This window comes from Hypanus sabinus, chromosome 10 (genome assembly GCF_030144855.1).
Source record: "Hypanus sabinus isolate sHypSab1 chromosome 10, sHypSab1.hap1, whole genome shotgun sequence".
In the NCBI taxonomy this organism is placed as follows: Eukaryota; Metazoa; Chordata; class Chondrichthyes; order Myliobatiformes; family Dasyatidae; genus Hypanus; species Hypanus sabinus.
Window position 1 is genome coordinate 104,399,863 of NC_082715.1, and position 27,856 is coordinate 104,427,718.

Consider the following 27,856-nt stretch of genomic DNA (forward strand, 5'->3'; position numbering starts at 1 on the left):
ATTGTGGAATCAAGATCCACAGGCAATGCATCTATAAGCAGACATGACTCACAGAAGTTTCACTTGTTAATAATGGCTAATTGCAATAGTGTCAATTGGAGTCAAGATACTTCCTGATTAGCAGCAACATAGTATGTTCAATCTAGCTGTTAGACAGCTTGTCACCTTGGTTTACTGAAGTTATCAGTCTCAATGTCTGAATGTCAGCTGTGTTTGTTGACATAAATTTTACTTTGGTTTCCACGGCCTTGAAGATATGAAAGAGATTTAAAATTCAGGTTCACCAGGTATTTTTATCCCATTGATGGACAAGGTATGTGGAGAGCCACAATGAGAAATCAAGTTCAATTTCTAATGACGTAGCCAAGTACTGTATTTGTTTACTCAACTTGCATTCAGCTGGGAATACTCTATAAATTACAGTACACTTATGTATTAATGTCAGTTTTAATAAACACATTTATTGTTAATAGATTAATGTTTTAACAGTATCCCAGCAGTGATAAAAGTATTTTAGACATGAACTGGCTAATAAACAAGTGGCAGAAGAAAATGAATACGTCTGAAGTGTTTCATTTTAACAGATAGAAGATAACTTACATAATTATGAGGAAAGAGCAGCAGAACAAGAGAGACTGGATTACTCTGCAAAGAGGCAGTGCAAGTTTAATAAACCAAATAGCCTCCTGTCCAATTATAACTTTAGATATTCTAATTTGTTTTTGAATCTAAGAATATGAGGCTCCAGTTTGTCCTAAGCTAAATACTGTAAAAGTCCATTTAATTTATAAAGTACTGACTGTATAAAGGTATAGTCTAGCTTGTAATAAGTGAGTGTACATGCTTAACCACATTATCTCTTACCAATAACAACCAGATTCAGAAGCTGCTTTCCTCCTTGCCTTTTTTCAAGTTCAACTTTCACATCAAGCTGCTGTCTTGTTTTGGTAGAGACTTTGCTTGGTGTCTGAACCACTGTTGTTTCTTCATTTAAAGGGGAAACAGAACCTACAGCATTTGGCTTCAGAGAAGTCTCCAGCAGGGCAGATGGAAAAACTTCATTTGGCACTGCACCCTTTTGGAGGTGGTCATTCTCATCAGCATTTGCTCTGTATCCAATGAAGTAAACATTAATTAAAACAGACATCTAGATATATTCACATTCCTCATCTCAAAAAGCATACAATCCACAAAGCACATTGAACACTGTAAAACCACAATCTAACTTATTCCATGGTGGTAAACAAAACTTTCATTAATTACAATCTGTAATATTTCCATGATTCCAGTTGAAAATTTGATTGGGAATTAGATAAAAACTGCAAAATATGGTAACATTAAGAGTCTTTTAGTTAATGGCTAACCAAAAGATGTCATTGCACAAAATAATGAAACCCTGTAATCTTACATAAACTATTAAATTAATTCTAGTGTGTAATGCTGCGAAGTGGAGATGGGGAAGGGGAGAAGTTATTTAAAACCCTCATACTGAACATAGGTAGAATCCTACATCTTACTGATTTCTTTTGTCCTCTGCATTATGTCCAGAGATTTTGACTGCATGTGAAATTGCCACACCAATATCAAAAGGAAGAAAATTGGAGATTAAAGACACAAACATCCTATCCCTTCGGAAAAAACATTAAACAATGTGGCTAGATTATAATCTATATTGATATTTCAGTGCACTACTGAGAGAATGGCATCTTTTGGACAAGACAATAAATAAATGTTGTCCATCCAACATTAACAGCAAATACTATATTCTGTGGCACTATTTCAAAGGTGGGTTAAGTTTCCCTATGATCTAGCAGAACTTCAAGAAGTAATATCAAAAACTAAATTACATGGTTAGTTGCTGTTTATTAAAAACTAGCAACATACAAAATGGGTTTTGTCCTGTTGTCTGAAAATCTCAGTTCAAAATTAGAACAAATTGACTGTGCATAGCCTACATTACATTAAATACAAAACCTAAAAGTGCTTCATTGTCTTTAAAATTCTTTGAGATGTTCAGAGTTTATGAAAGCTATGTAAGATAGCTTTTTGTTCTTGATTTAGTGCACCAAATAAGCAGAAATTTTCTTTACACTTGTTAATTTTTCTCCAGCATAAAACTCCTTCAAACAATGTCAACGTTACTGGAAAGGTCAAAATCTGTCCACAAAAAGTTCTTTTCTAAATGGCAGCTTTTAATTACTCACTGAATCCAAATGTTATTAACTATTTCCCCAAAACTGTGCAATTTAAAATTCTAAAACTCATATTACGTTCTTCAACTTCAACAAAACCTTTGACACCAAAGACTGCCTATGCTATTATGATCACTCTCACAGTTTACTGCTGTAGAAGACAGGTCACTGAAGCTCCATTCACAACTAAGGAAAAAAATCACCTCCTTTCCCTTGAGGAGCAGGGCAAGGCTCCCCAAGGTACAGGCATTCAAACTTAAGAGATTTGTCTGAAAAGCTGTCACAAGCATAAAGGACATACACCTAGATACTTCCTTATTCATCCACACATCCAAGTCCTTTCAACACCTAGCATTCTCCTAACACTTTTGCCTCATCATTCTATGAGTACCAAATATGTTAACATTTTCCTGCAACTGGAAGTGTATGCTTGTTTTATGACATGCCCTTTTAATAGTTGGATGCAAAGATCATTCCTGCTGGGCAACAAGTTGAGAACTTGCCACACATCCAATAGGGAATGCCATACTCTGCCTAGCTTAGTACAGTATCACGCAGAGCAACCTAACCACGTTGGTCTGTAAAGGTCAAATTATAAGTTCACACTCTTTCGAAAACTTTTAGAAATAGCATCAGTTATGAGATAAATGCTGTTTAACACCATGAAAAAGCATGGGCATTTTCTGGGTCAATATCTTCATTTATTCTTCAGACAGGAGCTCTTCCATATTTATTGCCATTTAAAAATCATCTATGGGACTAACAGAAATTGGATAAATCATTGGGTTTACACTCTTCCCGTAGTTGTACAATAACTATAAAAGCAGGGTAACCTACACCCCCCCCCCATGTAAATGCCCATGTGCACCAATCTGCACACTTTTAATACAGAAAAATGAGGTCATTATAGAATCAAATCTATTTCAATAGGAAGATGGTAAAGAAACAGTTTCTCAATATTACTCACAATCCAGCATCTTTACATTGTGTTTCAAATGTACTTAGCTGATTAGTAAAACTGGTACCTTTTTTGGCTATGCAGCCAACACATATAGTATCAGTTACCCTACCGAGAAAAACCCTGAAATAGGTCTTGCAGACGTGAAAAAAGCATTAAAGCTCATATCAGTTTTGTATTATACTAAACTTTATTAACCATGTGAATTAATTGCATCAAATAAGTCTGGTTCATTTCAGATTTCCCCCTAATAGCCTTCAAATAAATCTTCCTCTTTTTTTTAGCAATTTTGTGAGATTTTACTAAAGACACAGACTGATTATTCTCAATTTTTTAAGCAGAGGTCAGACAATATTCAGCACATTTTCGTAAGTTCATCCGTTTCTACACAAATCTCTTCCCACACCATTTTAGCAAAAACAAAAGTGAAATGTTAACTATTTCAGCAAGACAGTACTACTTATCTCTGAAAACTATCACTGTGTTGTACTTCCCACGATACCTTTGTCAAAAACATTCATTTTTTTAAAAAATACTTACACCTTATCTATGCAAACATGAGCAGCAACTTAATACATTTTACCAACGCAAGAGGGGGAATAAAGAATGGTACCTCGGTATATTAAATCCTGTTACTTGTTTTCCAGATACTGTCATTTTTGCAACTTTTGGTATGATGTCGGCATCAACTCTAGTTGGTTGCTCCCTTGCTTTGCCTGAGGTACAAAAATAATGAAATTAGAAAGGGAGAATGGTAAAATTACACATACTAAGTAAACTTTGAGTAATGGCTTCCATCTTTTTTGCTACACTAAACTGTTTAAGCCATATAAAACACGGTATTACAATTTTGTAATCAGCTTTGACTTGGGAACATGCAAAGCCAAGCAGTGCCACTTGAAAAAGTTTTACCACACGATTATAGTTCTTGGATTTGAAACATTAATTCTCACTCTTCAAAGATGGTACCTGACCAGCTGAGTAGTTCCAGAATTTTATATTTTTAATAACAAAGTAACTGGCTTTTAAATCCATTCTGATGCACACTGGATTTCAATTTGTCAGAGGCAATTTATACATGTACCAGAGGACCAATTTCATGTGTGGCTGCTTCTCCCATATTTGGGAAACTATTCCACCCATCCCTGTATGTACAGCTACATGTGCAAGCACATACATATGTATATAAATGTAAGTGCACAAACTTACTTATAGAAAGAGGGTAGAAACTCTCTACCCTCCCACCAGTTACCCATTATGCTTCCAAGAAAGTTTTCAGGTAAGTGCTGCAATACACCTAATACTAAACATCATGAGAATATAATGGTGAATATAGTAATATTCTGAGCAGCTCAAAAATATTTCAAATGGAATGTATAAATAAATAAAAACGATTTTTGGCACATGTTCTGGAACAAATTCTTTTTTCAAATAAGTTCTTTGTATTATCTCAAATATATATCTATCTAACAAATGTAAGTTAAATGTAAACAGGAATATATATATCTTACAAATGTAAATTTTTATTAAATCAAGTACTCCATAATGGTACTACACTATAAAACATGTGTTCAAATGTAACATTTTAATTGACTTAGATTTAAGGACATTTTTTTGTATAAGCCAGCACAAACCTTATTGCGCAGATGCATTTCATATTCAGGATTCTATTTCAGGCAGACAGCTTAATTTCTCAATAAACCTTAATTTCTCTATCTTTCAAATATTTATCTACCTCATAGATAAAGATCTGACCTCCATTTGAGACAAAAAATTCCAGAGATTCAAAGTTCTAACTAAATGTACTATCAAAGTCCATACACGTCACCATATATAATCCTGAGATTCATTTTCTTGCAGGCATACTCAATAAATCCATAGAATAATAATCGTAACAGAATCCCAGAGAAGAAATTTCTATGCCCATCAGTTTTAAGACTAGCCCTTAATATTGCAACTATGTCCCCTTGTTTGACTCGTCAATGCTCAAAGTTCGAAGTAAATTTATTAACATGGATTATAAATTTTGCTTTATTAGACCTGCAATTAAAAATTAAACAGTTGAAAATAGCAAACTATTTCACTTCATTCAAAAAAAAACACACTCTCCAAGTATATTTTTCTGAAGAGAATTAGGATTCATATCATACAGCTCAGAAATAGCCATTTGGCACAACCTGTTAATGCTGATCAACATTCCCATCTAAGCAGGCCTTATTTGAATTCATTTTGCCCACATCTGTTCTTTCCTATCCGTGTACCTGTTCAAGTGCCTTTTAAATGTTGTTAATGTACGTGGCTCAACCACTTCCTCTGGCAGCTCATTCTATATACGGACCACCCTCTGGGTGGAAAAGTTTGTCCCTTAAGTTCCTATTAAATCCCTCCCTTCTCACCCTAACCTATGCCCATTAGTTCTTGATTCTCTTACTCTGGAAGAAAAAAGACATCGTGTCCATTCACCATTCCTCATGATTTAATACACTGCTTATTCTCCTTCACTACAAATGAATAAAGTACCTATTTGTTCAACCTCTCTCCAGAACTCAAGACCCATGAGCTTCTGCTACATTCTTGTATATCTCCTCTGCATTCCTTCCATCTTACTAGCAACTTTCCTACAGCAGGGTGACCAAAACCAAACATTATATTCCAATGTGGCTTCACCAATATCTTGTACAGCTGCAACATAACATTGCAACTTCTACACTCAATATCCTGACTGAAGAATTCAGTACACTGACCTAACTACCACTTTCAGGGAACCATATACAGTACATGAAATCCTAGGACTCACTGTTCCACAACACTCCTCAGGATTCTATTCTTCACCATAAGTCATACCCTGACCTATCTTGCCAAAATGCAACACCTTAGAGTAACTGAATTAAACTGCATTTGACATTCCTTGGGTCATTTACCTTGTGATCAAAATCTCTCTAATTTCTATTAACCATCTTCACTGTTTATGACACTATTTATGTTAGTGCCATCTACAAACTTACTAAACATACTTGAATATTCTCATCTAAATCACTGGTATACTGTACAATCAGTGTAGATGATAAATAGCATTCGAACCGAATTCTCCACAACTAAGTAAATTGGTGGGGAGGAACCATCATCAGTCTTCTTCGGGACAACGGATAAAATCAATTTTTTGAGTAATTCAAAGCTATTAATACATCAAGTGCAATCCTGACTTTAATCAAATAAGAAACAAGTTTTTTTTCTCCAATAAGAGTCACTGCTATCTGGGACAATAACTCATTCAGTTGTAAAGTTCAGTAGGGCCTTTAGCAAATTTCATCTTCTACACTGAGTTAGCAAAATGAGCTGACCAAAAGTTCTGCCACTCAATTCCTAACTTGAAACAAATCCTGCTCACCACCTGGCAAAGTCTCAGTATGAACATTTTTTTAATGTAATCATATCTCCATTTCAGAACACACTTTCCCTACAAGCTTCTGAAGTCTGCAGTCTTGGCTGTGCTCATGTCTGCTATATACCATTAATCCCTGATATGCTTAATACTAAAACTTTAAAATTTGCTCCCTAAACCTGTTTCCCTTCTCTCCTCCATGCTCCTTGTGGGTCAATTTCGACTGAAAGTTAACCCCTGTTTTAATTTAAAAAACATTTTATTAATGCAAGATGGTTAACAACTTAGTACTGTATTAGAAAAGTCAGGCCATAAGGATTGTTTGCTTTGCTCCATTTATTAAATAAACTTCAAACAAAATTTATATTAAACAGGGGAAATGCTAGAAAATGAGCTTTAATTTTAACAGAAAAACTGGTCTTAACATTTTAATATCATGTTGGAATATACTCAATAGAGTAAAGATTTAGATCATCTTTCTAAAAACCCCTTTTCAAGTTTCATTTCACTCTGGTTTGAGGTCTACAATTCTAATCCTATCAAGGAAATGTAGGATTTTGTTTTTGAACTTTACAGACACTGACATGACCAATATAGCATACCCACTCATTGATATTGTTCCTAAACATTGGAAAACCAAAAGAGTAACCACAGATGCAACAAGCACATCCTTTTACAATATTTGATTTCCTTTCTCCTACAAACTATTCTCAATCAAAAATCATCTAATATTACATTTATTCATGACTACTATCTCTTTATTTGACTAATATAAAGCAAAATTTAAGTTGAGCATCATGGATGAAGTAAAGAAAAAGAGAACATCTCACTTTCATAACTTGGCACTTCCCTATCTAATATTGCAGCTGGGGACAGATATACAAGGTATGTGAGCCAGATCCAAACCTGCTTCCTGCTGCTCAGAATTCGACTAATTCAAGAATCTTTAAGATGCAAGCTATTTACTTTCAAAATAATCAATCTTTCTTAATGGCCTGTCTGAGTTACTATCAGAAATAATGGAAATGTGAATTGTCTTTGCATTAAGAAGATGAACATATCTCCTCGTAAGCATTGGTTTTAGGAGATATGCATAATCAAAGAAGTTTTATTTGATTTGAATTTGTGGGCATAGTCTATTATTACCATCCAGTATAAGTCACTCTAAGCTGGCGAATGGTACAGTGGCATCCTCACCAGACTTTGAGAGAAGTGGTTCCAGGTTTGAATCAACCTCCTCCTTGCATGTTTTCCATCCGTGCTGGGCTGCATCAAGCTAGCAACTCAGCCGTGTAAAAACAACGGACAAATGCTAAAGAAACGGCAAGGTTGCAGCCCAATGCACCACAAGGCACAAAAAAGAACAACAAACAAACAATAAATCTCTCCAGATGGTAATGAATAGTTCAGATCCAATCAAGGCTCGTGAAATGGAAAGATCCTCTGTTTGCAGGCTTAATAGTCCAAAATGAAAAGTGTTGCATCTGGCAATTTTAAAGGGAAAGCAACAGAAAAATCACAAGTAAAATATTATAAAAGTGACGAAGTGTACATCCTACAATTATAATCTTATATAACATTGTTCCTAATATTAGCATCCTAGTATTATGAAATATTCCAATCTTTACTTAAGTAGAAAAATAATCTTTATGGTAGATTAAATGGAAATATTCTTTGTGATAGTTGTCAAATGCATCTTTCATCTGAGAAATTATCATTGCTCTATGGTGAATAAATATACCTTTTACCTGAATAAATGGACAGAAAAAGACCATGGCTTTCTTAAAATCTCTTCTTTTACCATTCCTCGAGGGTATGTAACACTGGAAAAGCCTCATATATTGATCACCTTTATTTATTATAATATTAATTCAATGTCAGTATTTTAACCCAGATTCACAAGAATGTATGCAGTATGATAAAAAGGTAGAGTGGTGTATATTGAAAATGACCCAGAGAACTATATTTTCTAACAGCTTTTACTGACATTCTATATAGTCTTACAAAGGCTCTAGTTATATCTTTAATTTGCTTGCAATAAACACAATCTTAAAAGTGCTGTGATAAAAGAAAGCTGAGTTTCAGTGCTGTTGGCAATAAGAATTGGTGAGATATTAAAAAAGAAAATCATTCTTGATAAATGCAGTAGAATTATTTGAGATCATTACTAATGGATTGCTTCATTGATACTGCCATTATAATGCCTTGAAAAAGTATTCAGCCCCCAGAACTATTTTCACATATTACGGTATCATTTTCTAAATTTAAAATATATTGAAGTAAGTTTTTTTAAGCTTATCTAAAAAATATTGTATGTCATGTCAAATCAAAAGAAAAATTCCAAATCCTGTCAACAATTCATTAAAAATTTAAAACTAAAATTGTAAAGTATTCATCCCCTGATAAAGTATTCATCCCCTTCCTAATGACTATGCTAACTTTCCTCAGATGCAATATTGTACATTACTTTACCAACTCACCCAATTTGCTGATGTAGAAAATTGGAGAATTGTCTGAATAAATACCCCTTTTTTCTGTAAGGTCCAAAAGTATGGTCAATTTTCAACAGATTAAAACAAAATGAAGACAAAAGAGCATTCAAGACAAGTCAGGGAACTATAATAGAGAAGCACTAATCTGGGGAAGGTTGCAGGAGCATTCCATAGGCACTGAACATACCTTGGAGCTCATTGCAGTCCATTGTGAAAAGTGGAAAAAATATGAAACTACAGCCGCATTACCTAGGTCAGGGCACCCTCTAAACATAGTCACCAGAGAAGAACAGCACTTGTAAGAGAGGCTACTATGACACCAACAGCTACTCTGAGTGAGCTGTAGAAGACAGTGGCTGCAAAAGGAGAAGATCCTGACTCCAAAATCTTTACAGGCTTGCACAAGAAGGATATCTATGGAAGAGTGGGAAGGAAGAAGCTCTTGCTTTAAAAGAGAAAACACAAATCCTTGCCTGTGAAGACTTTGCAAAGTGCCGCTTAGAAGATAATGTAAAGATCATGGTTGTATCAAACTAAAGTGGAACTTTTTGGCCTCAACACTAAGTAGTAAATCTGGCATCAGCCAGGTAACATCATCCCTACTGTAAAATATGGTGGAAGCAGCATCATGCTATGGGGATGCTTTTCAGCAGCAGGGATCAAAATCTGGGCAGGATTGATGGGAAGATGGATGCTGCTAAATACAGAGAAATCTTGGATAAAAACATGCTAGCCTCTGCCAGAAAGCTTAAACTGGGGAGGAAGTTTGTCTTTCAGCAGGAAAATGACCAAAAGCACTCTGCCAGAGCAACAATGGAGTTGTTTCAAATGAAGAAAATTGGTGCCCTTTAATAGCCCAGTCAGAGTCCTGACCTTAACCCAATCGAACATCTCTGGCAAAACCTCAAGACTGCTGTCCACCACTGCTGCCCAACTAACAGCTTGAAGAATTCTGCAAAGAGGAATGTACAAATCTTGCTCCATCATGTTGAGCATTGCTAATAGAGACTTATCCAAAAAGACTACAGGTTGTAATAACTGAGAGAAGTGGTTCAACTAAGTACTGAGCAAAGGGGAATGAATACTTTTGAACTGCGGACAATTCAGTTTATGAATTTTTTGTTTTTCATGCTTTACAATGTTCCCTGCATTTTGGACTCTACTCTTAATAAAAAGGAGTATGTGATTCACAAATAAAATTAAATTGATGAAAATCCCTGGTTGTAACACACACAAAATGGTGAAGGAACAGCAGTCCAGGCAGCATCTAGGAAAAGAGTACAGTCGACGGCCCTTAAAGGTCAATTGCACTCTTTTCTTAGAAGCTGCCTAGCCTGCTGAGTTCCTCCAGCATTTTGTGTGTATTGCTCGGATTTCCAGCATCTGATCTTCTTTTGTTCCCTGGTTCTAATACTCATTTATGTGAACAAAGGGTTGGGAGATGCATACTTACAAGGCACTGCAAATTTGAGTTTCCTAAGAACATTTGATAAAGTGCCATATTTTGATTATGACACAAAGGGTCATACTATTCTGAACATCAGGTTTTTTAAAATTCATGTTGAATAGAAGGCATTTCAAAAACCATTGTTTCTAGCAAAAGGACTAGCTTCATTTAAACAGCAGATATGGACAATCAAATAAGATCTGCTAATGTTTTATGTACAAAGTACGACCATCGTGTTGATGGGGCTGGATGGCAGTTGATCAAGTAATATCTAACCTAGCATTTTTTGCCCATCCCTAATTGACCTTGGGAGGATGCTAATGAGCCACATTCTTGAATCACTCCCCTATGATGTTATTGGGTCAGGAATGCCATTGAAACCAATAAAATTCCAAATCATGATTAGATACAACATGGAAAGGAACCTGCAATTAGTGTTGCTTCTAGCACTTAGTGGCAGAGATTGTGGCTTTGAGGGAGTAACCTGGGGGAAAAATATCTTAAAATTGACTGAAGTTAATAAAGCTTCACAAGAAAGCCAAAAAAAAACATGCTGAAAATCCGAAATAAAAACAAAATGATAGTAATACGAAGCAGGTCTGTTACCATGTGTGGAAAGGGAAATGTTGAACTTTTCAAGTTGAAATCTCATCAAACTTGAAGAGAGAAAAAAAATTAGTTTTAAGTTTCACAGAAGGTGAGAGTAGATAAGACAAGGAATATTGCTGTGAGGATAGCATAATTCACCACTAGTCCAAACTGATTCTATGACCAATGCACTCACTTTCAAGAACTCTTAAATTATATTCTCGATACTTTTTTTTTAGAGTTTGTTTTCTTTTGTATATTGGTTGTTTTAGCAGTCTCTGCTTATGTATAGTTTTTCATAAAATTCTGTTGTATTTATTTTTCCTTGTAAATTTCTTCAAGAAAATTAACCTCAAGGTAGATCACAACACACTATATCGGGGAGAAAAAATTTGAGCCAATGTTACAGTTATTCATACAGCCAATAAATCTGAAACAGTTCAGCTGCAATTTTATAGCTATCGAAGTCAAAAGTGCATTATTTTACTTGAAGAAAGGTCAACTGATTTGGGACTTTTTCACTAATGAAACCAAAACATATTAAAGTAAAGGGGAAAGTGTCAACTCTGTCATAGATTTTCATTTTTTATATACCTAGCATCACGATTCGTGCTCCTCTTCTCCTTCTTTCTGAACTCTGATTTCCTTTCATAATATTGACAATTTTTAAAGTCTAAACACATCTTTTTAACCTGTATAGATTAATTAATGCAGTTTGATTGTAACAAAAAAAATCCCTCTTTTAAAAAAATGCAGCATTCACTTTGTAGCATTGATAACCTAAAACCAGGACACATCTTCACAGACTGTTCAGGTGAACTTATGTGGGTTGCTTGTAAAAAAAAAAGTATCACCTCGAGAAAAGAGTTCAACTATATTTTTTTTTACTCAGATCTCTTGAACACACCTTGTCAGGAAGAAGTTGCAGTCTGAACGAAGCTGAAATGATAAGGTTTACAAAAATCTACTATACACCTTGCAAACCACAACACCAACCACTGCACAGGTTCGGCTTGTGGTCAAAGTTGTTAAGAGATATGCTTCAGGTGGGGGAAATTAAATACCACAGAGTCCTTCGCTTTGCAAAATTTGCACTGAAAATTTATTTTCTATGCAGATTCTAAAACTTGGTTTATATTCAGAACAAAGTTAATGCGTATGATTAGAACCTTAAGAACAGTCAAGTTTAAGCAGATTATGAAGAGCTGTTGATATAAATTGTTTTCATTGTTCATTTATAACAGCTCACACAAAATAAAGCTCATAGCTGTAAACCACAAGTGTTTTGTAAAAAGACAGTTTGTTCACAAATAATAATTTTTTGTGCTATCAGTCTACTGTCTATTTAAAACTACTGCTAACATCCAAGTACTGTAGTGATCTACTTTTAGCTGACTTGGAATTTTAACTCAAACTAGCTACATGCTGGCCTCAAATCATGTTTAAAATAAAATTCCGTATTTCGAGACAAGTTGTTCATTGTTGTCAATTTAAAAGGAAAGTTGAAAAAATAATGCTGCAAGCTTTCACAATATAAGCAATACTGTCAATGCTCACAAAGAGGTGCTATTTCACTAGAACTGTACAAAACTAATATCGCTTTTGCATATTCAGCAAAACAAATACACTAAAGAAAATCTTACCAATCTTACACACATGAACTTTCAATGGTGTTTTTAAGGGAGAATCAAGACTGCTTCTGAATGAGTACCTTATTTTAGCAACACAAGAGTACAAAACAAAAATGATGAATTCCTTGAGTTCAGACTTTCTTTACACTATTTGTTAAATATAATTTAAAAATTAATGACACCATGAATTCTTTTGAAATCAAATTTACAAGATTTTGGTGAATAATTTATTTCAAATTGAAAACAGAATATGTGGAAATATATAGTGTTTTAATTTAAAAGTTCCATTTCATCTGGTTCTTACAGAAATAGTAATATCCAAGCCCTTTTGCAAAGCTTTAACAGGTTGGCTAATCTTATGATCAGCAAGATAAATAAATTTATTTGCTTTCATGTGTATAGGAGGCAGAAATTTGTAGTATGAAGTTCATAAACAATGTTTTCCTTTAACAATACGATCCAACGTTTCAGTGCAAAGTGTTCTGTTCCATTCTTCATGTTTAGTTTAGAACAATAGTTTAATCTCTCCTTTAAACTGACCCTAAGGCCTCTCATACTCTTTGACACCCAAAGAAAACACTGGGAAGATTAGGTGCCTATAAACAAGGTTATTTCCTCTACGTACAAATATATATATAAGGGGATTTCCAGCTAGCTACATTTTAACATATTACTCCTCAAAATGCCAGCTGAAACTGAATAAGCAAACCAATGAACTGGTTTACATCAAGTGTGCTTTTCATTTAACAAGGTTCAAAATTTTGAGTTCTTTCCCTTTATTCATTGGTGTCATGGTGGTAGGGGAGTTGTCCCATGACTATTTGTTCTCACTTTGTTGCACAAAACAATTTGCAATACAAATCATTTCTGTATGGATTATGTGGTGAAGAAATAATACAATTTGATGAAGAATGTTTTGATGACAACAGGTGGCACAAAATGAAAACAAAAAAAATCCAGGGCACGTTTTGTAAAACCAACAAAGATGAAGGGAGTCTGTTTTGGTGACAACAGGTGGCATAAGACATAACACAATTAAATTGTCATCACATTGAACAAAATTCACAGTCAATTTTTGTTCAAATATAAGCAATTTGAAACATAACACATTTGCATTAAATCTTACATCTCTAACTGGAAAACATCTTACTTTCCAAATTTAGATTCATTCGCACAAATTAGATGATGTGTCAGCTCTGACTGTAGTAGTAAATACATAAGATCCTTGAGCAATAGGCTAAATAACATATCTGTAAGAACATTATTAAGCAAATTCAAATTTTCCAATAATCCAGATGGCTGAGCAGGCAGACTCTATTTGTAGCTTTCAGTTCTTTGATCATTCAGTTCTCTGAATCCCTGCTCTATCTCAACTTTGTGATGGCCTAATGTGAAAGAAGCATCATGCAGAAAACTAAAATGTGAGGTTGACGGCACTGTAGAAAGTGTTAGAAATGTCTACCTTACAGGTCTGCCAGATACACCTTCAAAACTTTATTTCATAAATGTTACAAGACAATTTTAAATCAGGTGAATAAAGTGATGTTTGTAAGCAGTAAATAGCGTAGAACCACAACATCAAAAGATATTGAGGGATATCCCGTGGCTCAGAAGGGTAGGGAAAGGCAGAGGATGGTAGCAGTGATAGGGGACTCTATAGTTAGGGGGTCAGACAGGCAATTCTGTTGGCGCAGGAAAGAAGCATGGATGGTAGTTTGCCTCCCAGGTGCCAGGGTCTGGGATCATTCTGTTCGTGTCCAAGATATCCTGAAGTGAGAAGAACAGCCAGAGGTCGTGGTACATTTGGTATCAACGACATAGGCAGGAAAAGGGAGGAGGTCCTGAAGGGAGAATACAGGGAATTAGGAAGGAAGTTGAGAAGCAGGACCACAGAGGTAATCATCTCAGGATTACTGCTTGTGACAGTGAGTACAGGAATACAGTAAGGAGGAGGATAAATGCGTGGCTGAGGGATTTGAGCGGGGGGGGGGGGGGTGGAGGGATTCAGATTTCTGGATCATTGGGACCTCTTTTGGGGCAGGAGTGACCTGTACAAAAAAGACAGGTTGCACTTGAATCCCAGGGGACCATTACTCTGGTGGAGAGATTTGCTAACACTATTGGGGAGAGTTTAAACTAGGATTGCTGGGGGGTTGGAACCAAACTGAAGAGACGGAAGAAGAGGCAGTTGGCTCACAAATAGAGAAACCTTGGAGACAGTGCAAGAGGGAGGATAGGCAGGTGATAGAGAAGGGACGCACTCAGACTGATGATTTGAGATATGTCTATTTTAATGCAAGGAGTATTATGAACAAAGCAGATGAGCTTAGAGCATGATCAGTACTTGGAGCCATGATGCTGTGGCCATTACAGAGACTTGGATGGCTCAGGGGCTGGAATGGTTACTTCGAGTGCCAGGCTTTAGATGTTTCAGAAAGGACAGGGAGGGAGGCAAAAGAGGTGGGGGCATAGCACTCATGATCAGAGATACCGTCACGGCTGCAGAAAAGGAGGAAGACATGGAGGGATTGTCTATGGAGTCTCTGTGGGTGGAAGTTAGGAATAAGAAGGGTCAATAACTCTACTGGGTGTTTTTTATAGACCACCCAATAGTAACAGGCATATCGAGGAGAAAGGGAGACAGTTTCTGGAAAGGTGTAATAATAAGTGTTGGCGTGGGGGAAGATTTCAATTTCCCAAATATCGATTGGCATTCTCCTAGAGTGACGGGTTTAGATGGGGTGGGGTTTGTTAGGTGTGTTCAAGAAGGTTTCTTGACACAGTATGTAGATAAGCCCACGAGAGGAGAGGCTGTATTTGATCTGGTATCGGGAAATGAACCTGGTCAGGTGTCAGATCTCTCAATGGGAGAGCATTTTGGAGATAGTGGTCACAATTCTATCTCCTTTACCATAGCATTGGAGAGGGTTAGGAACAGACGTTAGGAAAGTGTTTAATTGGAGTAATGGGAAATATGAGGCTATCTGGCAGGAAATTGGAAGCATAAATTGGAAAGATGTTCTCAGGGATGTACGGAAGAAATGTGGCAAATGTTCAGGGGATATTTGTATGGAGTTCTGCATAGGTACGTTCCAATGAGACAGGGAAAGGATGGTAGGGTTTAGGAACCGTGGTGTACAAAGGCTGTTGTAAATCTAGTCAAGAAGAGGAGTTTACGAAACGTTCAAAAAGCTAGGCAGTGATAGAGAGCTAGAAGATTATAAGGCTAGCGGGGAGGAGCTAAAGAAAGAAATGAGGAGAACCAGAAGGGGCCATGAACCCCCAAAGCATTTGACAAGTATGTTAAGAGCAAGAGGATAAGATGTGAGAGAATAGGACCAATCAAGTGTGACAATGAGTACTTTGCTTCAGTATTCATTATGGAAAAGAATCTTGGCGATTGTAGGGATGACTTACAGCAGACTGAAAAGCTCGAACATCAAATTGAATAATTAACTCGGACCAGTCGAGATGTACCCCAGGTTACTGTGGGAGGCAAGGGAGGAGATTGCTGTGCCTCTGTCGATGATCTTTGCATCATCAATGGGGACAGGAGAGGTTCCAGAGGATTGGAGGGTTGCAGATGTTGTTCCATTATTCAAGAAAGGGAGTACAGACAGCCCAGGAAATTATACACCAGTGAGTCTTACTTCAGTGGTCGGTAAGTTGATGGAAAAGATCCTGACAGGCAGGACTTATGAACATTTGGAGAGACATAATATGATTAGGAATAATCAACATGGCCTTGTCAAAGGCAGGTCGTGCCTTATGAGCCTGAATGAAGTTTTTGAGGATGCGACTAAACACACTGATGAAGGTAGAGCAGTAGATATAGTGTACATGGATTTCAGCAAGGCATTTTACAGAGTACCCCATGCAAGGCTTATTGAGAAAGTAAGGAGGCATAGGATCCAAGGGGAAATTGCTTTGTGGAACTAGAACTGGCTTGCCCACAGAAGGCAGAGAGAGGTTGTAGACAGGTCATATTCTGCATGGAGGTCAGTCATCAGTGGAGTGCCTCAGGGATCTGTTCTGGGACCCCTACTCTTTGTGATTTTTAATAAATGATCAGGATAAAGAAGTGGAGGGATGGGTTAGTAACTTTGCTAATGACACAAAGGTTGGAGGTGTTGTGGATAGTGTGGAGGGCTGTCAGAGGTTACAGTGGGTCATTGAAAGGATGGAAAACTGGGCTAAGAAGTGGCAGATGGAGTTCAACCCAGGTAAGTGCGAGATGGCTCATTTTGGTAAGTCAAATATGATGGCAGAATATAGTATTAATGGTAAGACTCTTGGCAGTGTGGAGGATCAGAGGGATCTTGGGGTCCGAGTCCATAGGACACATAAAGCTGCTGTGCAGGTTGACTCAGTCATTAAGATCGCTTACAGTGCACTGGCCTTCATCAATCATGGGATTGAGTTTAGAAGCTGAGAGGTAACGTTGCAGCTATATAGGATGCTGGTCAGACCCCAGTTGAAGTGCTGTGCTCAGCTCTGGTCGCCTCACTATAGGAAGGATGTGGAAACCATAGAAAGGGTGCAGAGGAAATTTACAAGGATGTTGCCTGGATTGGGGAGCATGCCTTATGAGAATAGGTTGAATGAACTTGGCTTTTTTCCTTAGAGCAACAGAGGATAAGAAGTGACCTGATAGAGCTGTATAAGAGGATAAGAGGTATTGATCGTGTGGATCGTCAGAGGCTTTTTCCCAGGGCCGAAATGGCTAGCACGAGAAGGCACAGATTTAAGGTGCTTGGAAGTAGGTACAGAGGAGATATCAGAGGTAAGTTTTTTTACTCAGAGAGTGGTGAGTGTGTGGAATGGGGAGACGGTGATGGAGGCGGATACGATAGGGTCTTTAAAGAGACTCCTGGACAGGTATATGGAGCTCAGAAAAATAGAGGGCTATGGGTAACCCTAGGTAATTTCTCAGGTAATGACATGTTTGGCACAGCTTTGTGGGCCAAAGGGCCTATATGATGCTGTAGTTTTTCTATGTTTCTATGATATCGGTAAAACCGTAGTTATGATTTGGACCTCACTGCTTATATGGTTGTTACATATGGACTTCCAAAAGAGAACCGAACTTGCAGCAGACTCTTAAACTCCTTAGAGTTAAAGGACTGCAGTGCAGAAGAGCTACCAAGAACATTCTGGAGGTTGCTGAAAAGGCCTCGCGGCAGCTGTGGATCCAGATTAGTCCGCCACTTGGACACAAGTTGGGGGCTTATCACCCCCGGCTGGGTCACCTGCGTGAGGATATCTTATGATTAAAGACCCGAAATATTCTACGATCCCGGGTTCATCACTGAAGACATGTCCAAGTAGCACCAGAAGGTGTATTCTACAGGAATTACCATTTTCTAATTTCATGTTTCTACATCATCAATTCTAATTTTCAAAGAAATGCTGTCTGCTCAGACAGTAATTCTTGACTTTTGACTTTGATCAGACAAAATGACTATTTGGCACTAAGTTCAACTGTTGTCTATATTGCTTTCCTGTATTATTAATGCCAATTGTGCTGAATTTCTTATATTTCTAAATATCTTCAGTCATATTTTTATAGAAAGGAGTTTTTTTCCCTCAAATGTCCACAATCTATATGAATTTAACCAGAAATCAAATAATCACTGCAAAGTTTTTAAGAACTATGAGTACTACATGGTATGATCTAGATCTAAATGGGAGGAATATTCAAAAATCAGAGATGATCAGGGACTTGGAAGTTCTCTTAGAGGATTCCCTAAAGGTTAACTTGCAGGTTAAGTTGGTATAAGGCGGCAAATACAATGTTAGCATTCTTTTTAAGAGGACTGGAATACAAAAGCAAAGATGTAATGCTGAGGCTTATAAGGCATTCCTCAGACTGCACTTGGAGCACTGAGTAGTTTTGGGCCCCTTATCTAAGAGAAGATGTATTGGCATCGGAAAGGGTCCAGAGGAGGTTCACAAGAATCTGAGGAATGAAAGAGTTAACATCTGAGGAGTGTTGAATAGCTCTGGGCCTCTACACCCTAGAGTTTAGAAGAATGAAGGGAGATCTCATTGTATCCTATCGAATATCGAAAAGTCTGGATAGAGTGGATGTAGAAAGGGTATTTCCTATAGTGAGGGAGACTACGACCAGAGGGGATAGCCTCAGAATTGAAGGACGTCCATTTAGAACAGAGATGAAGAAAAATTTCTTTAGCCAGAGAGTAATGAATCTGTGGAATTCAATGCCACTGTGCAAGCCAAGTAATTGGGTACATTTTAGGCAAAGGTTGATAGGTTTTTGATTAACCAGGCTATGAAAAGTTACAGGGAGAATGCAGGAGAATGGGGTTGAGAGGGATAATAAATCAACCATGATGGAATGGCACAGCAAACTCATTGGGCAAAACGACCTAATACTACTCCTATATCTTATGGTCTTAAGTATTACGGTCTTAGTTTATTATTATTAGTGTATTACGGTCTTAAGTCCTTAGTTCAGACTTCTTACTTTCAATAAAAGGCATCTGGTTGATCGGTCTTAGTGTTATTTTTAAAACTAAAAACAAGCAACATAATGAAGCCTATAGAGAAGGCAACCATACTTGTGGGTTTATCTTTGACTACAGATGTGTGTTTGATGAACAAACAATAATGCATTTCCCATAACAAAGAAAAGCTTCAGTCACAGTCCACATCTGCGAGGGATATTCCAAGGATTCATCTTTATCTAAGGAGACATGTTCGATTGTGCCAACAACAGAGGGGTCTCCCTGCTGTCAGCTACAGAGAGTTCTCCTCAACTACTTCTTTGCATGGACTCGAAGGAGGTTCCCTGAGTCACTGTGTACATCCTGTCAAATAGAGATAGAGTGATCATGATCTTCATTGTGCAATAACTCTTAAAAAATGGTAAGGAGCAGCACATTGTACATGGGACTTCTTTGACCTCATTATAATTCCATCTACTGGGAAGGCACATAGAACAGTTTTCTCAAACCCATTGTCCAAAGATAGTTATAATGGCAGGAAAATGATGATACAACAAAATCAATCTCAGTGAAGATCATTGTCATAGAATGCCACAGCATTGCCCCAACACTTGATCTTTTTCACTGCAAATTTCCAAAAAACTTAAAGTGGGACTGATGCTGATCTTCAAAACTAAGGGGGAAATGACACTCAACAATCAAGGTCACCCAAACCCCAGCATGCAGACAATACATGCATTTGCACATTCTTGGAAACCGAGCTCCAAGATACTGTTGTCTCATTCAATGAAGCATACAAGAAAGCCTACCACTCAATACTAGCAAGACCAAGAATCCCCACAAACTTAAACCTACTGCATCATATTCATGGTGAGACACTGGAAAACAACCAAAACTTCCCATAAGCAATCTACCATCCAGCCATACTACATGCCTCCAAGTCCAGTGCTACCTAATATATGCATCCCATACTATCTCTTTGAAATTCTACAAGTTCACTGGAAGTAATAGTGAACCAGCAAACTACCCTTTCCCAGGTCAACAATCTCACACAAAATCCTACTTGCTCTTCATTCTTCCTACTGGATAGGCCATGTCCTTTACATGCCTGACATCAGGCTCCAGAAACAAACTGCATTCTGAGCTCCACCAACAGAGGAGATAATCACAGAGCCTAACAGGATGGAAACAGGTGCTTAGGGCCAACCAGTTCATGACGTCTATCCAAGCTAGTCCCCTTTACCTGCATTTGGCTCATAATATTCTAAACCTAGCAATTACTAGACAGACAAAGTAAAAACATTCAAGGATATGCTTAAAGCTTCACTGAAGAAGGGCAACATCCCTACTTACTGTGCCCCATGCTCCATGATTCATCAAAGTGACACAGTACTTATCTGAGTATGCAGCAGGAGCTCACCACCTCAAGAACTATCCACCTGCACACCTCTTCAGCATCCTTGCACCCTATATGCAGAAAAATCTACAAGTCCTACATTAACCACTTCAGAAGCTACAAAACTGGAGCAGATACACATCATTCGCAATTGCAAGGTTTGTCAAAGATTTGCTTTACATGATGATCGCTAATCAGTCGCTGACATCCTTTATTAGTTCCATTGTTTCAACTCTATATCAATCTCGTCCCTCCTAAGCTCTAAGAAACATGATTTTCCATCTCCATTTTAAAGAAAGCGCAATCTGTTGCACTTAGTATTAAAACTGTAATACCATATTGGTGGCAGCATCTCACAATCTTATTCACACTCACCCTTCTGTGTACTGTATTAAATGCGTGGATGCCTTCATCTTTATGCTTTTCTATCTAGGATTATTGCTACTATTCATTATGTAAACTAAAAAATTCTACGCATTCCACTAGATCGGGGGTCGGCAACCTGCGGCTCCCGAGCCATTTGTGGCTCTTTCACCTCTGTGCTGCGGCTCCCTGTGGCTTTGGGAAATAATTGGTCAGTATTTAATTAAAATGTATTTTATGTTAGTTTGTTAGCTTTTGAAATGTAATTATGGTGATCTTGTACATTTCCTGCCACATCCGAAACGGCTCACAATTAGCCGGCATTCCGGCTAAGGGAGATAGCCTACGGGGGTTTGTGAGTACGCGTCTTTTGCAGCATCTGCGTCCATGGGGGCTGGGTTGAGGGAGGCTTAAAAGCAAGGCTGTTTAGTTCGAATAAAGCTATCTTTGACTGCAGTTTACTGACACCGCTACAACGTGTTTTTATCGCTGGCTGTCCAGACGGAAGGTGCTGAAACGCTTTGTCGCGTGTCTGGAAGAAGTGAAAACTTTCCTGGGCAGCAAAGGGCTCACCTTTCCTGAGCTGGAACAGCCAGAGTGGCTGGAAAAGCTACACTTCATGGTAGACATGACAGCGCACCTGAACACGCTGAACACAGCTCTTCAGGGGAAAGGACGTACAGCCCTGCACATGTTGGAGGATGTTTTGGCATTCGAGCGCAAGTTGACAGTGCTTGCCAGAGATTTACAGAAAGGCACTTTGTCTCACTTCCCCAATTTGAGAGAGTTCAAACAAGGTCACGACATGATAATTTCGGAGTATTTACATTCTGCAATCATCGCAATGCAAACATCGTTTGGGAAACGCTTCTGTGAGTTCAGAGAGGAAAAAAACACATTATCCTTCCCGGTCACTCCCTTAAGCATCGATCCTTCCCTACTGAATACGACTGCATTGGCAGGTGTGAGTCAACCTGATCTTGAGATGGAACTGGCCGACATAGCCGACAAAGACATATGGGTGTCCAAGTTTAGACGCTTGACAGCAGACCTTGAAGATGTTGCCCGTCAGAAGGCCGTTCTTGCTCAGAAACACAAATGGAGTGATATTGAAAACCTCACAGATGACAGCTTGCGATCCTGTGTAAAGATGAAGGTGACATCATACAGCCCTGATGTGCAGACGCTGTGCGCTGAGGTCCAGGAGCAGAAATCCCATTAACCAAGTATGATAAATATTTTAATTGCCTATTATTTTACTTATATTCATATTTTTTCATAGTTCAGTGAAATAGTCCTTTCATTTTTCAGGATGACAGCTGGCTGACGTTATTTTTGGTTTGCTGCTGGCGGAAAATTTAAGTTCGGCGTTTTTCATAAATACAAGAAGGACTCAAATAGACATTGAATATTTTACTTAAAAGTAACTTTCAACCCAACGTCTTTTTTTCGGAGTTCAAAATGTTTTTGTTGCATGCAGAAATGTAATTTCGTTTTCTCTGCAGGAGTTCATCAATTTCATAAATGCAACACATTATAGTTTGTTTATACATAGCATAAAGGCAAAAAAAAACGTTGTATGCAGTGTTATTTCATTTTAAATGTCAAACGGGTTTTGCGGCTCCCAGTGTTTTCTTTTCTGTGGGAAACGGGTCCAAGTGGCTCTTTCAGTGGTAAAGGTTGCTGACCCCTGCACTAGATCAACTTCCCTGTTACCATCAGTACCACTAACTTAATTGAAATTTAAGCCTGTCCTAAGACCATCTCAAAACGTACCGTCTAATCTTCCTTTGTCTAGTCCCCCACCTGAAATATTAATGGAAAAAGTAAAAGCTGGCAATTCTTGCTCATTTTTCTACACAGATTTTAAGGACACAAAATCAAAACACTAGTAGTTAGTAATACAAAATGAAAATAGGCAATATAAGAACTATCCAACAAGTCAAGCTGCATTTGTAAGCATGAGAAAAGGAATTAACAAAACATCAGATTACAACAACTGAAATGAAATAAAAAAGATGAATGTCAAGTGAGCCTAGGAATAAAATGGTAATCCAGACAAGACAGTTTTTAAGAAAAAGCTGAATTGGTTGCTTCTGAAGAAAAGATCAATAACATATGCAAGCCTCTCCATACAGAAAGGATAGATCTGTAGCATTTCAGTTAGCTTCCACATGCAGATACCCTTTACACGAACATGTCCTCTCAGGATATGCCCTCTTTTCACTGCAAGCATAAAGGAGGTAGTAAAAGAGAGTGAAGATGCACACCCGGTATTTTAGGAACAACTCCTTCCCCTCCACTATCAGATTTCTGAATGGACAATGAACCCAATTCTGACATAGGTTTCTACTGTGGACTGAGAATAGGAAGGGGACTAGGAGAGGGAGAGAGCAGGAACCACTAGAGATATTCTGTAATGATCAATACACCAATTGTTTGGAATCAGTTGACCTTGCCTGTTGTCCCAGGGCTGAGTGTGTCTGCAGTCGCAGTACACCCGCCCCAGGCACTCCTCTTCTGCCACCTGTCCCACAGCACCCAACCCAGCACTGCACTGCACTCTCGCTATTCCCAACATCCTTTGCTCCCACCAGATTTACAAACTCACGCTCTGCTCCACATTGACAAATAAAATACGGTGCAAAAAGTCCTAGGCACCCTAACTATTTGTATATGCCAAATACTTTTGCATAGTACTGTGTATATATATCTTTTGTAATTTAGTGTTTTTAATTATGTACTGCTGCAGCAAAACAATAAATTTCACTTTTTATGTGACTGATATTAATCCAGATTCTGATTCTGCACCAGATGTTTAGCTTAAAGTTCCACAACATGAAATATTAATTCAGATTTCTCTTCACAGATAGTTGACCAGTTAAGTTGTTGTTCAAGTTTTCATTATCTTCACAAAGATCCTCCTGCCAAACCACAATTGATCGTTCACTGCAGTGATCAAGTCATCGCTTAAAGACATTAAATTCTAGTGCAAATTCACAAAGGTTTTCAATACAGCGAAAGAGCCAGATTTCTCACTGACTGAAAAATCATAATGGAGATGATCCTACTGATCAACGCCTATGGATTCAAACAGTGACATATACTCATTTAAATTCTAACATGTCATGCACAGCCAAATATATTCAATAACTTACTGGAGGCACTTTAAAGTCAATAAGAATAAAACATTCAATAATTGGCACACTGTTTTTCCACATACTTGGCTGCTGTATTCCTCAGGAAGTTCAAAAGGAGCGCCATTTCATGATGAGTTCTGCAGAATTTGCACAGGAGAAATAGGCTCTCAGGTGCTGTGCTAGCTCCTCACAATGTGAAATTGGGGAGAATGGCAAAAAGGCACATTCTTCTCTTTTTTTTACAAAATAACTTTAATTTGTTGCAGCAAGCATCAAAATTTGTACAGAAGAGCCAAATTTCAGATGGTTGAGATTACATTTCAATGAATGTTATGCTACCCTGGACGTACTTTAAAATCAATAAGAATCAGGGGAGAAAACTCCAGTGACTGGAGCTAAATGTTGCACAAAGGAAGATTCCTTTTAACAATTAACAAGGTTAATTGTAACAATATATTTACTTATTAATGTCTTGAAAACATTGAAATTACTCATCCGTCTCTTGTTTGGCCTGCATACAACACCAAATCATTAGCATTATTAATAATCTTCTGAATGACCCAGAATCACAGTTCAGGTGAATTTAAATCAAGGAATTATGCATAAATCACCAAGAATAAATAAAATATAGCAGCCTGAACTTTGCAACAAACAAGAAGTTACACCTGTACACAGACTTTGTGAGCTCTTGTAGCATGACTAGTTGAGTGTGAATGATAAAATAGCAGTTAATGCCAAATAGCATACTGAGAGAAATATTAGATAACAGGAGGCTAAAGGTAGAGATTAAAAAAGGTAAAAATCATTAAATAAATTTTCAATCATAATGAAAATGTGAACAAATGACAATATAGGAGAGCAAACAAAATTTTCAGTGCCAGAGAAATTAATTGAAAGAAATTTTGAAAGCATGTTGTTGAAACCTCACATTCTTAAATGAGAAGGTAGGATTCAGTCTGCCATGTTTATTGGGCATCTATCACAGAAGTACACAAAATTCTCACCAAATAGACAAATGCCAAAACCAGAACACTTAGGTTACGACATCCATATCAAAGACTCTCACTTTACATATTTTACGCTGCATCTGCATCGGCAAAGGAAACAGCATTATGAAGGACTCCATGCACCCGTCATACAGTCTCTTCTCCCTCCTGCCATCTGGGAAAAGGCTCTGAAGCATTTGGCTCTTACGACCAGACTATATAACAGTTTCTTCCCCCAAGCTATCAGACTCCTCAATACCCAGAGCCTGGACTGACACCTTGCCCTACTGTCCTGTTTATTATTTGTTGTAATGTCTGCACTGTTTTTCTGCACTTTATGCAGTCCAGTGTAGGTCTGTAGTATAGCTTTCTCTGTGTTTTTTTAAATTATGTATTTCAGTCTAGTTTTTTGTACTATGTCATGTAAACCATGGTCCTGAAAAATGTTATCTCATTTTTACTATGCACTGTACCAGCAGTTATGGTCGAAATGACAATAAAAGTTGACTTGACTTGACTTGATATGCCAACCTTGGAAGTTGCTCTTTTGTTTAACCTCCAATGAAGTCAAGTCCTGATAGTAAAAACAATGGAAGGCTATCAAATCTGACCCCATAGCTTCAAAATGGTCTCACCCTTAATAAACACGTAAATAAAGAATTTGTTGCTACCACTTTTTGCAAAGCTGTTTTTTTTCCAGAATTGTTAATTCTATAGCTATCTTAACATTGCATCGCTCCATTCTTCATAGATGTTGCCTGGCCTGCTGAATTCCTCCAATGTTTTGTCTGTTACTTGGATTTCCAGCATCTGCAGATTTTCTCATTTGTGACTCCGTTCTTCATCTATGTCCGTTCAATATTCCCTCTGAAAAAACCTACATCTCCTTTATTACTATTTAATTACAAGAAAAACTTCAAAAACTAAGCATTTGCTGCCAAATGCATTTGTCACTTTGTTTTGTGTGCCATACTCTGCCAGAACCTCAGTGACCACTTATTTTTTTCAAGTGGTTGTCTTGGAGGAAAGATTCTGTGAGTGGTCCTCCATGTCCTTCTCACAGCGGTTTTTTTTTACGAGGCCAAGTTGTGAGCTCGGCACTCAACCCGGCACAGATGGAAAGCATGTCCAGGAGCGGCCCGACTGGGTTCGAACTCGGGAATTTTCGCTCCAGAGTCCGGTGATGATGTCACCACGCCACCAGCCAGCATTTGTCACCCACATTGTGCTAAATGTTCTTTGCAGTCTCAACATGACAATTCTACAGGAAGGCTTTTCATGTCCATGGAATTTTTTTTTTCTCCTCTGATCCAGTACACCTAGTCCAAGTACAAAAGTTCTCAAGAGCAAAACTCTTCTAACTATATTTTGTCTTCTGCAGCTTTTCTTGATTTCACAATTTTATTCCTACATTTTTGAATTTTTTTTAGATTTATACATACATCAATGTTTATATTAAAAACCCTCACCCCAATGACATTTAAACATATTCTCGAGACTCTTTCAATCTTTCACACTCACAACTTTAAGCTTTCAAAACCCAGACTTCGAATAAGGAATCACTGCTTCCTAATTTATCTCAGTCTTTCACTGTCAACACTGGTGGTTGTCTACAGTTTAACCCTTCACCTTGGTTTATAAAAAAAAATCAGAACAACTCTCAGTGCAAAACTCCTCATCCACTCAAATGAACAAAACAGGGGAACTGTTTACTGCCAACATTGCAGATTGAAGAACATATCAATCAAACGTTGTGTAAATTTAGAATTAAACAAAAGCTGTTTTGAAGGATAAAAAATGACATTATGACCGCTAAAAAGTCAGCTTGCAATTTTCTTCTGTGCAAAATGTCATTTTCTAACTTTGACTGAAGTCAACAGTACAAAATATTAACTATCTTGTCACATATTCCCCCAGACTTGAGTACTTCCTGCATTTCCTATATTTATTCAGATTTTTTGCCCCTTGCTAATTATGAGTACTTTGAAGATGTTAATCATTTGATAACCTTTGTAAAAGGTAGTGCTCACAAAAACAAACTCGATTTCAATCCCAACAATTTGTGTTTGTAATTTGAAATGCTAGTTATGGAACAAGAGATAAAGTAACATTGAAATATACCAGTGGCCACTTTATTAGGTACACCCACTTGTTAATATAAATATCTGATCAGCCAAAACCATGCAGACATGGTCAAGAGGTTTAGTTGTGTTCAGACTGAACATCAGATTGGGGAAGAAATGTGATCAAGTGATTTTGACTATGGAATGACAGCGGGTACCACACAGAGCCGCTTGAGTATCTCAGAAACTGCTGATCACCTGAGATTTCAGACATACAGTTTCTCAAGTTTAAAGAGAATGGTATGAAAAACAAAAAATATCAATAAGTAGCAGTTCTGTGGGCAAAAATGCTTTGTTAATGGGAGAGGTAAGAGGAAAATGGCCAGACTGGTTCAAGCTGACAGGAAGAAAACAATAACTCAAAAAAACAAGTGTTACAAAACAGTGGTGTACAGAAGAGCATCTCTGAAAGCACAACACATTGAAGCTTGAAATGGATGGGTTATAGCAGCAGAGACCACACCAGGTTCCATACCTGTATCTAACAAAGTACACACTGATTGTACACATCCTATATAGCAGACAGAAAACAACACATGCATCCATTTGTCTAAAACACAACAAATGGCTTAGTTATAATATTGAATCTCATAAGAGGTTTAAGGCACTGGGCCTAGTTTACCACACCTTTACATACTGTATATATCTATGTCTCCACAAATTAAATTCGATTTGCATTTCATCTCCAACG

General features: G+C 37.6%; 1 protein-coding gene across 4 annotated transcripts in view; it reads right to left on the minus strand.

Annotated features, from left to right (window-relative positions):
- The window catches only part of hbs1l (HBS1-like translational GTPase), a 157,085-nt gene that overhangs the window by 47,224 nt on the left and 82,005 nt on the right, over positions 1–27,856 (minus strand). For all 4 annotated transcript variants that reach the window (XM_059982482.1, XM_059982480.1, XM_059982484.1 and 1 more), the window contains 2 exons: positions 3,764–3,866; positions 865–1,109 (listed from right to left, as the gene is read on the minus strand). In XM_059982482.1, coding sequence (XP_059838465.1) covers positions 865–1,109; positions 3,764–3,866 — 348 coding nt within the window. The remainder of the gene's footprint in view (positions 1–864; positions 1,110–3,763; positions 3,867–27,856) is intronic.